The 14,990-nt window shown below is 39.7% G+C and overlaps 2 protein-coding genes across 2 annotated transcripts in view; one reads left to right on the forward strand and one right to left on the reverse strand.

Moving 5' to 3' along the window:
* Positions 1-2,479: 2,479 nt before the first annotated feature.
* run (segmentation protein runt) overlaps positions 2,480-14,990 on the reverse strand; it is a 100,222-nt gene continuing 87,711 nt past the window's right edge. Inside the window, exons 2-4 of the mRNA XM_069059527.1 lie at positions 4,946-5,733; positions 4,418-4,585; positions 2,480-3,250 (exon numbers count right to left, since the gene is read on the reverse strand). Coding sequence (XP_068915628.1) covers positions 2,754-3,250; positions 4,418-4,585; positions 4,946-5,393 — 1,113 coding nt within the window. The 5' untranslated portion in view covers positions 5,394-5,733 and the 3' untranslated portion in view covers positions 2,480-2,753. The remainder of the gene's footprint in view (positions 3,251-4,417; positions 4,586-4,945; positions 5,734-14,990) is intronic.
* LOC138138311 (L-dopachrome tautomerase yellow-f2-like) lies at positions 11,701-13,386 on the forward strand. The gene is made up of 4 exons (XM_069058148.1): positions 11,701-12,060; positions 12,139-12,402; positions 12,450-12,913; positions 12,964-13,386. The coding sequence occupies exons 1-4, from the start codon at positions 11,796-11,798 to the stop codon at positions 13,309-13,311; spliced, it is 1,341 nt and encodes a 446-aa protein (XP_068914249.1). The 5' UTR covers positions 11,701-11,795; the 3' UTR covers positions 13,312-13,386.

Raw genomic sequence — 14,990 nt, forward strand, 5'->3', positions numbered from 1 at the left:
ACAATTTGACGTTTCTAATAAAGCGCGCCCAATTTTGACAGACTTTAAAGGGTGTACAAAATGTTGTTTGGCAATTAATCATCAATTGTTTTAAAAGGTAACTGCTCAAATACCTTCAAATTTTACAATAAATTTTTAACGACAAAATCTAATCTTTTCGTTGAATCAGACAAGTGATTTACTTAATTGTTTGTGTAGACCCCTATTTTTTAATGTTTAACAATCTGATAATAATCGCGCATAATTTTCGATAAAGGAAACATGTATTAAAATTATATTTTTTAACTTGAGGTAATTTTATTATTACTAATTGAACCTTCACGGTCTAAAATATCTGCATTTTAAATTTCATGAAAATCCGTTGGCAAATAACCGAGATATTAGGCTCGAAAGTCTTAGCTGAGACACCCTGTATATTGGTTATCGTCGTATTTGGTGATATAAAATCATAAAAAATAAAAAAAAAACTGTATTAATGAACGTGTTCATTCTAAAACACTTCGTCCATGTTCTGAATCTCCAAAGGAAAAAACTAAAATTTACGTACTAAGTAAAGTACGTATGTATGAATTATGACAGCAAATCTGGAAATTTGAAAATCTTTTATAATGATATAGATAATAAAAATTAATGTACCAAGGTATTAATGAAAAATTTATCACATTTCAGAATACAGAAAAATAATAGTAATTTAGGCTGGTTCTTGACATTTTTCATAATGACGAAATTGTTTTTCTTATTTTCGTATTGATATCACGTTAAAAAGAATACTCGTAGTAAGATTAAAAACTTATCGAATGCAACATGCAACGCAAAAAAGGTGCAAAAAGTTTTTGGTTTTCATTCATAGTGAGGTTTTATGACCCTATGTTTTTAAAGCTTTTTTGCGGCTATTCATGTTTCGATTTATTAGAGCTTCCAGAAGTGTCTCCTTCGGGATGGAATTAAGTTAAATTTGACTTTATGAATTTCAAATGTTTAACCATATTTTCGGTTTATTCACTTATTGAAGATACGATGATTACTATGGTTTACATATTATGATGTATTTCAATTTCACCTTGTATATTTAAAATTATACAGGGTATAATCTAAATGCGTGTACAAAAAAGTTGTGAGCTATTTTAACTAACGTTAAAATTACCTATCATAGTTGTTCCTTCGGATTCCTCTTTTAATCATCTTTAACTCGGTTTAATTCAAGAAATTTTGACCAAATTTTCAATTAATTTTTTTTCGAAAACGAAAAGATATCTGTTAAGAGAATTTTTCTGGTTTACGACATCTATTCATCATGACCAACTGCCATCTTTTTTGTACGTGTATTTCAAAAACACCCTATACAATTTATTAAATATACAGGGTGTTTTTGTGCAAAAAAAAAGAATCATTTATTAACAACAGTCTTTGAACTATTAATTTTCCATGATAGAAGAATATTATACTGCTGATTCACACTGTAAAGTCATCTTTATTTTGGAAAAGTTTTGATTAAAATAAAACGAATATGAATATAATTGAAGTAAATAAAAATATCGTAAAAAAAGACTGAAATATGTATTTAGAATATTCCATCTAAATAAAAAAAGTAGTTATAGATTAGATATACATACCAGTAAAAGATACTTATTTTTTGCAGAAAAAACCTTCCAACTATCCAAATAATTTTCATCTATCTACGTTTACTGATTCATCCTGTATATTTTTGTGAGCAGTCGTGTTTGACAAGCGGAATTCGGAACAGACCGAAAGCAAAAAGAGGTGGAAAGTGTAGTCTTCGCCCTGTCGGTTAACGAAGAATTTAATTAATCAATGACACCATAGAAATCCTCGTGACTATAGAAAATCTGCCAACCTTCCGCATTTTGACATCCGATACCCACCCACCACCTGTCCGCCCGTAATAAAATCAATAATTGGCAACATCGTAGAATAATTTTCCGCCACCCAGTTTTATGACGTTTCGGATCGCGTCCATCGGCTTTAGCGTGGACGTCACAGAGGCCCATGTAACGAGGTCCACAACGTGTGACGGTCGCACCCCCGATCCTCACAAAGAGTCCATCCGTCCATGAAATTCGATGAAATGTGACGGATCGCACACACATGTGACCACGCGACCGTTTCCAATCAACCGATTTTTCTCTTTCGAAGTAAAAAAAAGTTTTTTTTATTTTATTCGATAATCAGCGGCGGAACCCTCGGGAACCCCACTGCAAAGTTTTGATACGTGTGCACCGAACTGTGAACGCATAAAAGGGCTGCGACATAAACACACTCGGCGACAGCCCCACATTAATCATAACCCGGACTCGGGGGCCAAATAGGGCCTCCGCAGTCAGGAGGAATCACAGCTGTTACTCGCCCTATTGTACGGCTGTTCACCGACTTAGCCGAATATATAGGGTGAGATTTGGGATTTATGCCGCGATATTGATTCATCAGACGCCCCCCACGCTACACAATCAAACGCTGTTATAGCAATAATCGGTTTATTTATGTGTTGTCTATGCCTTCATAGAGGAGCACGTTGCGGGTTTTGTACAAAAATATCTAAAGTCTATTATAGTACCTATAATAGTACCTGCTATCACAATTGCGGTACTCGTCAAGTTAAAATCTTCAATATCTAACACAATTTACACGATCTGTCGCGGCTTTGTACACTATTTACAATAAATATCCCCTATTTACACAATTTCACACAATATTGCATCTATAAATAGAACTACCCATAGTCTAGTAGTACCCCCCTAGTACGGCCTCCACACACTTTTCGCAGCACTGATCGTCGGCGGCGAATGGTGTATTTTCGTATTCGGCGATTTCTCCTCCGCCAAACTCTTGATGGTCCTCGAACTCGGCGCCTTCAATTCGATCTTTTTCAGTTCTTTGTCCTGGACGGTCGAGTCAGGATGTTGGATCTCTTGCAGGACGAGATTGGCAGGTTTGATTGGTACGAATGCCGACTTGACCACGTCTATGTCTTCTTCTTCCGAGTTTTCTGACGTTGATTGGTCAACTGTCGAATGGATCTTGGTTTCTTGGGCCGTGGGACTTTGACTGTTGGACAGCGGTGATATCCTCAAGCTGAGCTGGTCCATGGGATGGACCGGTCGCATCACCGAGGGATCGTTCAAGGGGAGTTGCGGGAGGAGTCCGTTGGGGGGTAGGAAATTGGGAGGCGGGTGGAACTGGGGCTGCGGGGGCAGGAAGAATTCACCGTTGCCGGGGGGTAACTGCGTGGCACCTGCAACAAAAAAGACGAGTCATGACGATTTCCTGATTTTGTGGTGGGTGATTTACTAATGCAAAAAAATGCAAATTTTAATAGAACATCTGTAGCAACGTGACAAGCAAACAATCTCATTTTACTATTTCTTGGAATAAAGAATTTTTGTTGTTTTTCCATTAATGAGCCCTAAAGTTTTTTGTAACGAATCAACAAAATGACTTGCTTTATTTTGAGGATTTTGAAAAGTTTTCAACACTCAAAGCTAAACCAAGATTGTATTAGTGCATATTTCAGTTTTTCAATTGTTTCGAACGGTAATGCAGGGAGTCTCTTTATTCCTATTAAATAATACATTTACATATTATTTATGCCCTAACTGTTACGTAATGATATTCATTACCCACGGCCGTGAGTAATGATTCAACTCTTCACGGAGTGTAACCAATCGCAAAATTGCAATTGCAAATTATCGCGTGGACGTTGTTATGATACGGTCCAATATCTAAATGTCATTTATTTTAAAGCATCACAGTTTGCGCGACTATACGTAAATAATAACTGAATTTTGATAGTGAAAATTATGCAATTTGTACATCGTAGAAAAACTATCGTATTCTACTCGCGTGTAATGGGTATTATGGTTTGTGTCGCAAATTTCACCGCGTGGGTAATAGACATCATTACACGCTTGTTGAACAATATACTATACATTTTCAAATATTCGTTTTTTCCACAATTTTATTTAAAACTCTAAAGGAGAGTCATTTCAAGCGGCATTAAATTAGTAAAATATTTTTAAATGATCCTATAATATGTACATATCATGTTTAAATTTACGTTTTTGCGAAACCCTGTATTTTTTTTGTGTCGCATCTTATTTTTTATAGAACACTGCATCCTGATATAATTTATTTTTTCCTAATATGTATTTACTTTGAAAATTCGTTGATTAATTGTTTTTGAATACGAATAAATAATAAATTATGAGACATTATTAGGTACAAAAATTAATTTTTGATTTCTAGCATAAAAATAATTGTACACACCGGTACACCACGATTAGGTACATATTTTGCTCGAGACGAATAGACATGCCATACGTTTTTGAAAAATCGATGAAAAAAATTAAAATCACCACTTTAAAAAAAATTATTTAAAATTCGGGAGTGGTTGTAAATTTACCTTTTATCAGCGAGGGGTGTAGATTCGTCTGGGATGGGATGTTAGTCCTGGTGCGAAAATAATCCGGCCACGTATAAGTCATGTAGGCAGCGTCCAGCCATCCCGGATTCAACAGGAAAGGATTGAACGCTCCGGGCATGCCGGGCAAGCCGTACCCGTACTGGTAACCTGTAAAAAAATCGTAAATTTAGTGGCGTAAACATCGCTTTCGCAAGCTCCTCCGAAGGAATAAACACCCGGGGGTGGGGGTGTTTACGCAACGGTTTTATTCTTGGCTTTATTCCGCTACTAAATTTACCCGAATGTGTAGCATATGTCCTATAAAACTGATTTAAATGTTTGAATTCGATTGCGATAAACATAAAAAGTTTATGTTGTTGACTATACTTAATATGCCGACAAACCAGAAAGTCGTTAGGATTTTATTTGTTTACCTAAGACATATGCTGATGGAAGTCTTTATGCGATTATTCTGGCTGTTTATTAAACATACGAATGCGTTTGTCGGTTTATGTGCGGCCAACTTACTCGACTTGGTCCTCGGCTCCCTGGGCCCGTCCACCGTGACCTTGATGGCCTTGCTGTAGGTGGCTATCTGGTAGTAGGGGTCCGAGCTGATGGTGATGGTCAACGTGAAGCTCTTGCCGCGTCCGCTCCTGCCGACGAACCTCAAATCGTTGAATTTCGCCACCTGGTTCTTCATCACCGCCGTGCAGTTCCTCAGCTCGGCGCAGTAGTTCTCGTCGTTGCCCGCTTTGAGCGTCACCGTGGTGCCGTCGCGGACCTCGTCGAGGGCCACCACCTTGAAGGCGATCGGCAGGCTCTTGTTCGACCTCCAGTGCGAGGGCAGGACGCTGCAGAGGACCGCCGGACTGCCGGTCTGCACCAGCTCGCCGTGGTACTCCTGGAGGGTCTCTTGCAGGGTCGCGTACATCTCCATGATCGACGGCTGCTGGTTCGCGATGGGCAAATGCATGGGTAACACACTTCCGCCACTCGACACACGTACTTCCACACTGAACGCGCGCTATTTTTAAAAACGCTGCTGCACTTTTGGTCGCCGGTGTCGGACTGAATTTGAAACTTTTTCGTTCGGCCGATATTAGCACCCCCGCTCCTGCCGAAGGAGGGTAGTTTTTATGGAGCATAAATAGGTACGGTGGATGAAAGAGAGCGATGTGATTTGTCGCCTTATAATGGGCGATAGAAAGGGACAGATGTGACCCTTGCTGGGGTCCGACTTTTATAAAGCGGTCGACGGAGAAAGACAGATCCACATCCAACGATCTAGACAGAGTAGGACGCCGTCTTGTTGACTGGAAGAAAGAGAAAAAATATGGGGGTTGCGTGCACGAAAGTGAGAGGTGCTACAGTTTTGCATTTGACAGAGATCAAAGTATCGCTTACATTTGCTGAAGTGAGACGTACAATTTGATACATTGAGTGAGCATAATGCAGGGCCGGACCCGGCGTTTTCACTCACTTGCGAAACCAACAAATTGACAAAAATCAAATCGAAGCGAGATAAATTCACTTGATTTAAAAATAAATAAACGAATATTAGAAAAAAATATTCAAAATGTTTATATTTTATTATGTATTGCATTTCTGTCAATAATAAAAATAAACTTCAAGACTTTGTAACGAGATATCTTTCAAATATTTTATTATCCCAATAAAAGTTTAAATATGACAGTCTCATCCTTAATTATTAAAAATGAACAGAAATTACATTTTCAATTTTAATGACGTTTTAGGTATTGTTAAAGAAAAATATTTTATTTATCATCAGAAATTTTTAAGAATTGATATTTTTGCGTTAAAATTTTCTTAAAACTTCCATAATCATTATGACCCATTAAATTAAAAACAAACATTATTGGTGCAAAGATTAAAATCTTATTTTAATAAATTATTTGAGTAAATAAGCTGGTGATGTTCGAATAGTTGTCGGTAATGAAAAAAAAGGTGTTGATTTCTGGCGGTAGCCCTTACCAGCCCGGCCCTGCGGGCTTCCAAATGAGGTGATAAAGAAAGCTAGTTGGGTTTTGTCGAGGTGTAACCGGGACAGAGTGCGAGAGACGCTCCGATGTGGCTCTGTCGGTGCCGAAGAGAGACGGCGGCGTGTGATTGGTGTGGGTTGGAGAGAGACGCTATATAGCCAATCCCAGACGTGGTTTTTGAGGCCTAGCCGTGGTTAGTCCCTCCCCTGACATGCCACACACCAAGCCACCCCCTCATCCCCACTCCACTGAGCTACTTTCGGCTGTTTTCAGAGACGATGCGATGAGATTCAGAGGACGCCGAGAACGTCGGAGGGACGCGTTTCGTCGACTTTCTTTTCACACAACAAGACGAAAAGCGTGACGAGTCCTCCTTTTCGCCAAAAATTTAACGAAAACCGCAATTTTCGTTCGTCATCGATCGATCTGATTGTTTTCGTTGCGTCGCATTAGGGGTTCAGGGCTGGGATTATCGGGAAATTGTGATGTACGAGACGAATCGATAGGGAGCGGATTTATTTGAATAAATCGCGGGGGTGAGTGTGTTTTTTATGGGGAAGATTTAGAAGCAAAACACCCTTAATACACGCTTACTAATAAACGACAAGCTGCAATCCACCCCAGCTGCGAATAAATCAATGCATCGTCTAAAGCGACGCTTGCACATGACATGTCTAATGCTTTGCACACGTGTTATTGCATTTCATGTTCGAGCTGTTGATTAGTTTTTGAAGCGTTTTCTTCCGATATTTCATTTTATGCGTGCCGTAATCGGAATCGGAAAAGTACGAAGCTGCAAAATGCTTAAAAATAAAAGTGGCGGACGGGGAGGAACAATAAAAACTATTTTAAGGTCTCACCTTGGATCGCACGTTCGGTAATTAAGAACCGTAAATATAATAAAAATTTACGCACTCTTAAAATGGAGTTGGAAGAAACAAAAACAATTGTTTAGTTAATTTCAGTAAATATTTACTGGGTAGGGTGAGAGAACTTTGTACTGAAAGTGTCATTTTCTGCAACACAAAAAATGTACAAAATTAAACTATGTATTTCGGACAGTTAATCTAATATTTTCTTTTTTTTTAGTAATTTGAATAAAATAAAAAGTAAAAAACTAATACCAGTATTTTTTGAAGCGAGTAGGTATCGGGCGTTTTTTTTAATGTCACCTCAAAGTTGGCGTTGAAGAGTCGATTGTGAACGCACCACTCGTTAGTATATAGAGTAAAAACACAAACAGCGCAAAAAGTGAGGTTAGCTTTAAACAGCCGAGCCGTGATCTGTAATCCGTGGTGCATTCACAAATCGACTCTTCAACGCCTACTTTGAGGTGAAATTTAAAAAAAACACACGATACATTTTACCACTGTTTATTTAGTTAATGCATTTTTTCAAAACGAGTCGTCTATTATTATCATTATTATTACCATTGGATCAGAACAAAAATTTCTTTTCATTTTTTTTGAAAGGATTTCCACGTAACTGAAGAGACCTCGAACGAGTCGAGGGCATTTGGGGTTGTCAATTGAAAATATAGCTCCGCCTCCTTTGTCCTTTTCCGGAAGAGACAACGGCGTTGTTATTTTTTCCGGTCCGCCAATTTCGGAAAAAGCCCTCGCTCGTCATTGTTTTACGCCGCATTTTGCGTCTCCGCCCTTGTTCCCTTAATTACTCGACATCTTAACTGCGACATTAGTAAAATTGAAAACTCAAACGCTCTTCCGGTCGCGTTAATAAAACAACAGAAGTCGCAAGAACAAAAACGCGTCTCCGTCCCCCGGACGGTGTCGCAACGTCGCCCCCGTCGCGGCGCGTGTTGTGTGATGACGTCATTACCGTAAAAAATTAGCTGACGCCCGGAATATTTTATGCGCATCCGGAAGGAGATTCGTTAAGTTCGGGGAGCCTCCGGAGAGATCGCGAGCTCCGTCAGATAATTAATTCATGTTTCTACCCGAGTTGGAGAGGCTTTCGATCATCCAAACTAAACAACTAATTCGGAAGATGAGGGGGGCTGATGGTCGTCGTTCGTCCCCTTTCTTCGGCTGGAGGCGGCGGCCGATCTGTTGCTTCTCGGCGGATATTAAGCGGTGTCCGGGTTCGGGGAGCGGGGTCGGATTAGCGATTTTTCTGCTTCCACCGGGTGAAGGATCACGGAGACGGTTTCGTGGAGGTATATCGAATAAAGTCTCGGTGTACCAAAATGAATCAATTCCCGCTTGAGGATCGCAATCTCGTGATCAATGGGGGACGACACAGCCGTGATACCTCCGCAGCCGCATTGTTACACTAAACTGGTGCCTTATCTCCGCATTTATCAAGGAACATCCTCGACGAGAAGGAGAGGACGAACCAGGGGTACCAAAGCAAATGCAAACCTGACACACAACGGATTTTTCACAGAACGAGAACATATTTTTATCAAATCGACAAATTTTTAAAATATTTCACTTTTTCTAGATTTAGAAAGAATTTCTAAATATAGAAATTTACCGGAAACGTCATTTATTACCAGACTAGTCTATATATAGCATGTACAAAAAACTGAGCACCATATAGAAAACTTTTTTGCTACATACCTACTTGATTTAGCAAAAATGTACTTAGTACATAATCGTACGATTTCCTTCAAACATTTTTATCTAATAATTACATCCCTGCAAAATTTTAATTTCAGCCAATGACTAACAAATTACAGCGATAATTAAGGCACTACTGCAATCGGTAATTGCACTGATGCGATAATCAATATCCTTGTAACTGACTGAAACGCAAATGTGGCAGCAATTTAATTAGGTAGAGTAAATTTTTTGAAAAAAAAAGATCAAAAATCTGTAAATAAATCTACACATCTTACCTATAGATACATAAATTTATTTTTTGGTTAGTTTTTTTTTCAGGAAATCACGTGACCTTAGTTAACGTCAAATTTAACATTTAAAAAAATCCCAAATGGGTTTGTATTTTACATATCGAAAAAACTTGATTCAAATGAGATTTTATGATTTTGTGCAAATAAGTCATTTACATATTTTGACAAAAAAAATCAATATTCTGAAATTGAATTTCAATTTGACCAAGGTGAAAATGTATGAGGGAGTAAACCTGAGCTTTAAGCATCTTTAATTGACAATAATTTTTGTTTAAGATCAATTGTGAACCAACTCTCCAATTTATGCTACCTATACTAAGTATACCTACGGTAAAAAATAAAAAAACAAAAAATTTTATTTTTTATGCCTACGGTGACAACCTCGATGCATTTTTTTTTTAATTTTGTTCTTATTAATTCCCAGATACATCAAACGTACGTGTTCAGCATTTTTATTCAAAGGTTAAACCCTCGAGCTAAAGCTCTCGGGCCTAACCAGAATAAAAATGCCCAAATTCAACTCGTAAAATTCTCAAAGCAAAAAGTTTTCGTAAAAATGAAAAATTTATCCGATTATTTCCTTCATATGTTTAGCAACCAACTGCGTGACAAATATTGACCAATCAAAACGAGAAAACAAAAAATAACCCGATATAATTTCTCTAAAATGCACACTGTGCAATAATTGGATAAAAAATGTCGGTACCTGACTTTTTTTTTTAAATAAATTACTTTGAATAAAAAGGATTGGAAATACATAATGCGTTTCTTTTCATTCTATTCAGGAAATAATCAGCCGTATACCCCTCGTGCAAAATTTTAATATCGGCAAATTTTTTGCTAATGAACTCAAACATCCATAAATTATTCGGTCAGAAGCCAATTATTATCAAATAAAAGCCCTAGACTTCGTCTCGTGCTCTTATTTGCTAATAATTGGCTTCTGACCTCATTTATAGATGTTTTCGTTCATTAGCAAAAAAATTTCCGATAAAAAATTTTGCACTTGGGATATAATATGTGATAAAAAATGAGGTCTTGTTATTTTAACGGGCCTTCAAATAAATTTATATTTAGAGCAACCTATGGAAATTCAATTGTTTGCAACATTTTTCCAGCGTAGAAAATGACACAAGAAACGCCTGACATTTTAACGAAATAAAATTAATTTAGAAAATATTTTTAATTTTTGTAGTGCATTCTCCCTATTCTCCCTCCACGGAATATGACAATATGAAATTGGGAAAAATCTTACTATGCATACTATGCAACTCCGGAGAATAATTGATTACCTACAAAAATTACTTTACACTGTTAAAAGAATTAGAATGTCTCCTACGCCTACTCTAAATATACTTATATGTATTTATTTGAAGGCCCGATACTTTCGATTAAAAATTAGAATACATTTTTTCTCATGACCATTAATAGGTATTAAACAGGCCTTCCATTTTCGCATTTCCTTAAAAAATATCAAATTTAAAGATATACCGGAAGTCACGTGATAACTCTTGTCACTCATATTTTTACTGTTTACACAAGCAGCGATGACCACCGTAAATATATTCACATTAATGAATAAAAAAATTTCGCATATGGTGCAAATTTCTTAGTAAACACTGAAACAACTGAAGCTAAACATTAAAAATTAATTATCATTTCGATTTAGAAAAAAATGTGCTCAGTAACGAATCTCAACTTTTGTTCAAAATCCGTCGGTAACATTCTGTTCGCAATGGAAAACTTTTGGTAGCCGCTGGTCCGAAACAATCGCGCTTTTATCTATGCCACTTGATCTCACGGTAATGCTGTATAGTTCTTATACATACTGATGCAACGGCTTGGATCGATGCATTTGTATACGTAGGTAGGTATATTCTGTAAGCATATCGAGTGTTTCAGGTTCAAACGGATAAACATCAAGACGTAGCTACATTAATTGCATAAGAGATTTCAAGGTTACGATGGTAACAACTAATTACCAGTTTCTGACTATTCACATCTTAGGAGCTCATCTTCACATATTTACTGTCAACAAGTTCAAGGTCTAGAAAGGAACATAAGCGTAACAAACATAAATGATGAGAAATAACTAATTTAAGAAATATATTAAATATGTAGATCACTTAAACGATATTTATGTTTTTGCGTATATTTTTTTTACAAATATTAACCCTCGAGGAATGTTGAAATACATCTCTACACCTATTCATCTTATGTAAATTTCTTCATGTCTTCATTTAGCACGTCTTACGTTTGCGTTGCTTTACGGTAAATTCGTCGCTTTGTAAACGCCGCCTTAAAATCTCCCGATGATTCTCGTCAACATTAGTTTACGTAAAAATTCATAACAGAGGGTCAAAGGTGTACAACAATTTTCCATTTAATCTGATTATCAAGTCGAAGAGCGCGCCACTGTTTCTCCTTCATTCGAATCAACAAGACACCGAATCCAGTTAGTTAGTCGCTTAACATCACCGGTTTGGATCACAGTGATGCGATGAAATTTTTACAATTATTTGTCTTCTTTTGTGTGGCGGCTTCGATTTCGTGTCGAGGCTTGCGAGAAGAATTCTCTTGGACCCGGATCAACTACCAATGGCCCCGAGGACGATCGGGGAGTCCTCCCGCCGACACAATCTCTTTCGCAGGAAACACCAACGCCAACCAGAGGACATCACCGAGGACAACACCGAGATCGAGACCGACAAGAGTCAGGACCTCGACGGCGTCGCCTTCGGCCAACGACGTGCCCTATATCTACCGTAAGTCAGTTGTTTTTTCCGTGATGATAATTTTTTTTCAAATCGGCGATAAGTTATCACGTCTTGGAAAACTTCCAGAGAATAACATACCGATGGGGGCAAACGTTTGGAACAACAAATTGTTCATCACGGTACCTCGTCGGCGCCCGGGGGTCCCCTCCACGCTGAACTACGTGTTGGTGAACGGGACCCAACGTCAAAACGTCCCGCTCATCCCTTATCCAGACTGGGACACCAACACTCTGGGTGGATCCGGGACGAAATTGGTGTCAGTCTACAGGGTGGCCGTCGATTCCTGCGACAGACTCTGGTTTGTCGACACCGGCCTCATCGAAACACCCGGTATACTAAAGACCCCACGACGGGACCGTACTGACGTTTTTTTCCAGGCGACCCCCAACAAGTCCAACCACCTGCTTTGATAATAATGGACCTGACGAGTAACCGTGTGGTGCAACGCCACGAATTTAATTCGAGCTTGTTACGCCCCGCGACCAACCTGGCGAGCGTTACAGTAGACATTAGTAACGACGAGTGTAACAACGCTTTTGGGTACATCCCCGACCTGGGAGGGTTCGGGCTGATAGTGTACAGCTTGAGGGAAAACAGGGCTTGGAGGGTCAACCACAACTACTTCTTTCCGGAACCCACGTCTGGAGAGTTCTCAATTGGAGGGCACGAGTTTCAGTGGAACGACGGAGTCTTCAGTGTGGCTCTGTCAGATGTGAAATCCGACGGGTACAAAGATGTTTATTTCCACTCGATGGCAGGATTCAACTTGTACAGAGTGTCCACGAGGATTTTCAAAAACGACACTGTTGCGACCAGGTCCTACCACGGAAGAGATTTCGAGGTTGGTGCGGTTAGTGGTGGTCACGCAAGCGATAATCGAGTGATTTGTAGATTGTTGGGAATCGAGGAGAGCTGTCTCAGACGTCTTCTTCTGACCTTCACGCCCCCAGAGGTGTTCTCTTTTTGGGGTTGGTCAACCAGAACGCTCTAGGTTGTTGGAGGATAGGGAGTCCCCTCCGAGACATTTCCATCGTTCAGAAGGACGACAGGAAGATGATTTATCCGAGCGACGTCAAGGTCAGACGTGACAACGTCATCGTCTTGACGAACACCATGCCGGTCTTCCTCTACGGCACTCTCGACTACGACACCGTCAACTTCAGGGTGTGGGTGGAGGCCGTCGACACTGCCGTGATGGGTACAAAGTGCGCCTCGTCGAAGAGCGGCACTAAATATTGATGATGACGAATTTTTATCCAGTCGATTCCAATGTTGCCATTCTGCTAACAATAAAAGCCCGTTTTTGTGCATTGATTTTTGCCGCCATAAATCGAGAATTCATTGGAGGAGTTTAGTGAACGATATCCGATCACCATAAAACTGTCTCTATCTTATTCGATTCCGGTAAAACCTCAGTAAAACAGTGCACAGTCTGCGAAATCTGGTCGTATATCGCGAGCCAATCTTGATCCTGGCTTTTGGCTTACCAGAAATCGCGCCCGGAATGGATTCCGCCGAAGAGTGCCAGTTTTATGGCCGCCTTCGATCCCACCAAAAACTAACGCCAACAAAGCAAATAACAAATATTACATTATCGTTACGTAACGTCTGGTTGTGTAACTCCGCGAGTAGTGATATAAACAGCAAGAGCGACTCATTTCTGGGGTAATTTACGACGTACAGGGTTGTTACGATCACGGAACAATGTAACGTAAATGTAACAACGTCCGGCGGAGATCAGATCTGCCGTGATTGTCCCACTTTCGCCCACCTGACATCTTTACCGCCCCAAATAAACGCAGCTCCTGCGACTTTCCCATCCCCATCTGGCTTTCACCCTAATAAATCGGCACGTTTTTTGGCGACGGCCTTTGTGGTGGAATTATATTGTTTTATAATGTAATAAAGTTATATTGGTCGGTCAGTCGAAGACGGTCCTCGAGTTTATTTTCGGCACAACTCAAACGACCCCGACACAATACCCCGACAGTCCACCGCATTCTGGCCTCTACGCACCCCCGAATACAGCCCCGGCTGTTAACAATTGATACAATAGTTACCTACTACCAAAACTAAAGGGCTTGCGGCATTTTCTTTTATGAACATTCCGCTACTGTGGACCGACTGTCCCGATCAGAATGGTCGCTACCTGGCATGCCAAGCCGGGATGCAGTCACATTCTGAGGTGGCAGGGTTCCCAACCCAAATAAAAATCCGATTCAATAACATAAAGTAAGCAAACATTCCTATTTGAAACTGGAGTAGCGGAAGACTTGTTTCAATATTTACTTTGACTTGATTTATTCTTTAAGTATCCACCGGTTTTGTGTTTCCATTAAAAATGGAAAATATGAGGAGAGCGCGATCGGATCGGGATTCGCTTCCCTTTCGGGGGCCAGAGAAGGGTGGTAATGACACACACACACAGATACGAGCGTATATTCGTGATATTTATTCTGACCTCGACGATTCGGAGTGGGCACACGTCTAGTGTTGATATACGACCATCCACTTCTGCACATGGCCACCTATCAAATAAAAAAATATAATAAAACAGCCCCTTTGATTTTCACGCTCGACTGTCCCCATCCACACAAGCAAAACGGTTGAGTTTCTATGTTTCCTGTATTCTTTTCAAATCGAGCGTCCTCGAGGTCTCGATTGTCCTCACGCTTAATCCATTGTAGTTTTTTGAGTTTGTCAACGACGGCAAGCCAAAAGTCCGGATAGAGCCGCGGGGCCCCGATTCCGTACGAAACCGGCCTGGATTCCGTGCATTGTTCGCGAATCCAGCGATTTTCGTGTTTGTTTAGGTTTATCCGTGCGAGGCCCAGAGAATGGGATTGATGGTGCCTTCTCATCCAAGGATGCTCCAAAATAATTGAAGTAAAGTACAACACCGAAACAATGCCGGCAAG

This window comes from Tenebrio molitor, chromosome 9 (genome assembly GCF_963966145.1).
Source record: "Tenebrio molitor chromosome 9, icTenMoli1.1, whole genome shotgun sequence".
In the NCBI taxonomy this organism is placed as follows: Eukaryota; Metazoa; Arthropoda; class Insecta; order Coleoptera; family Tenebrionidae; genus Tenebrio; species Tenebrio molitor.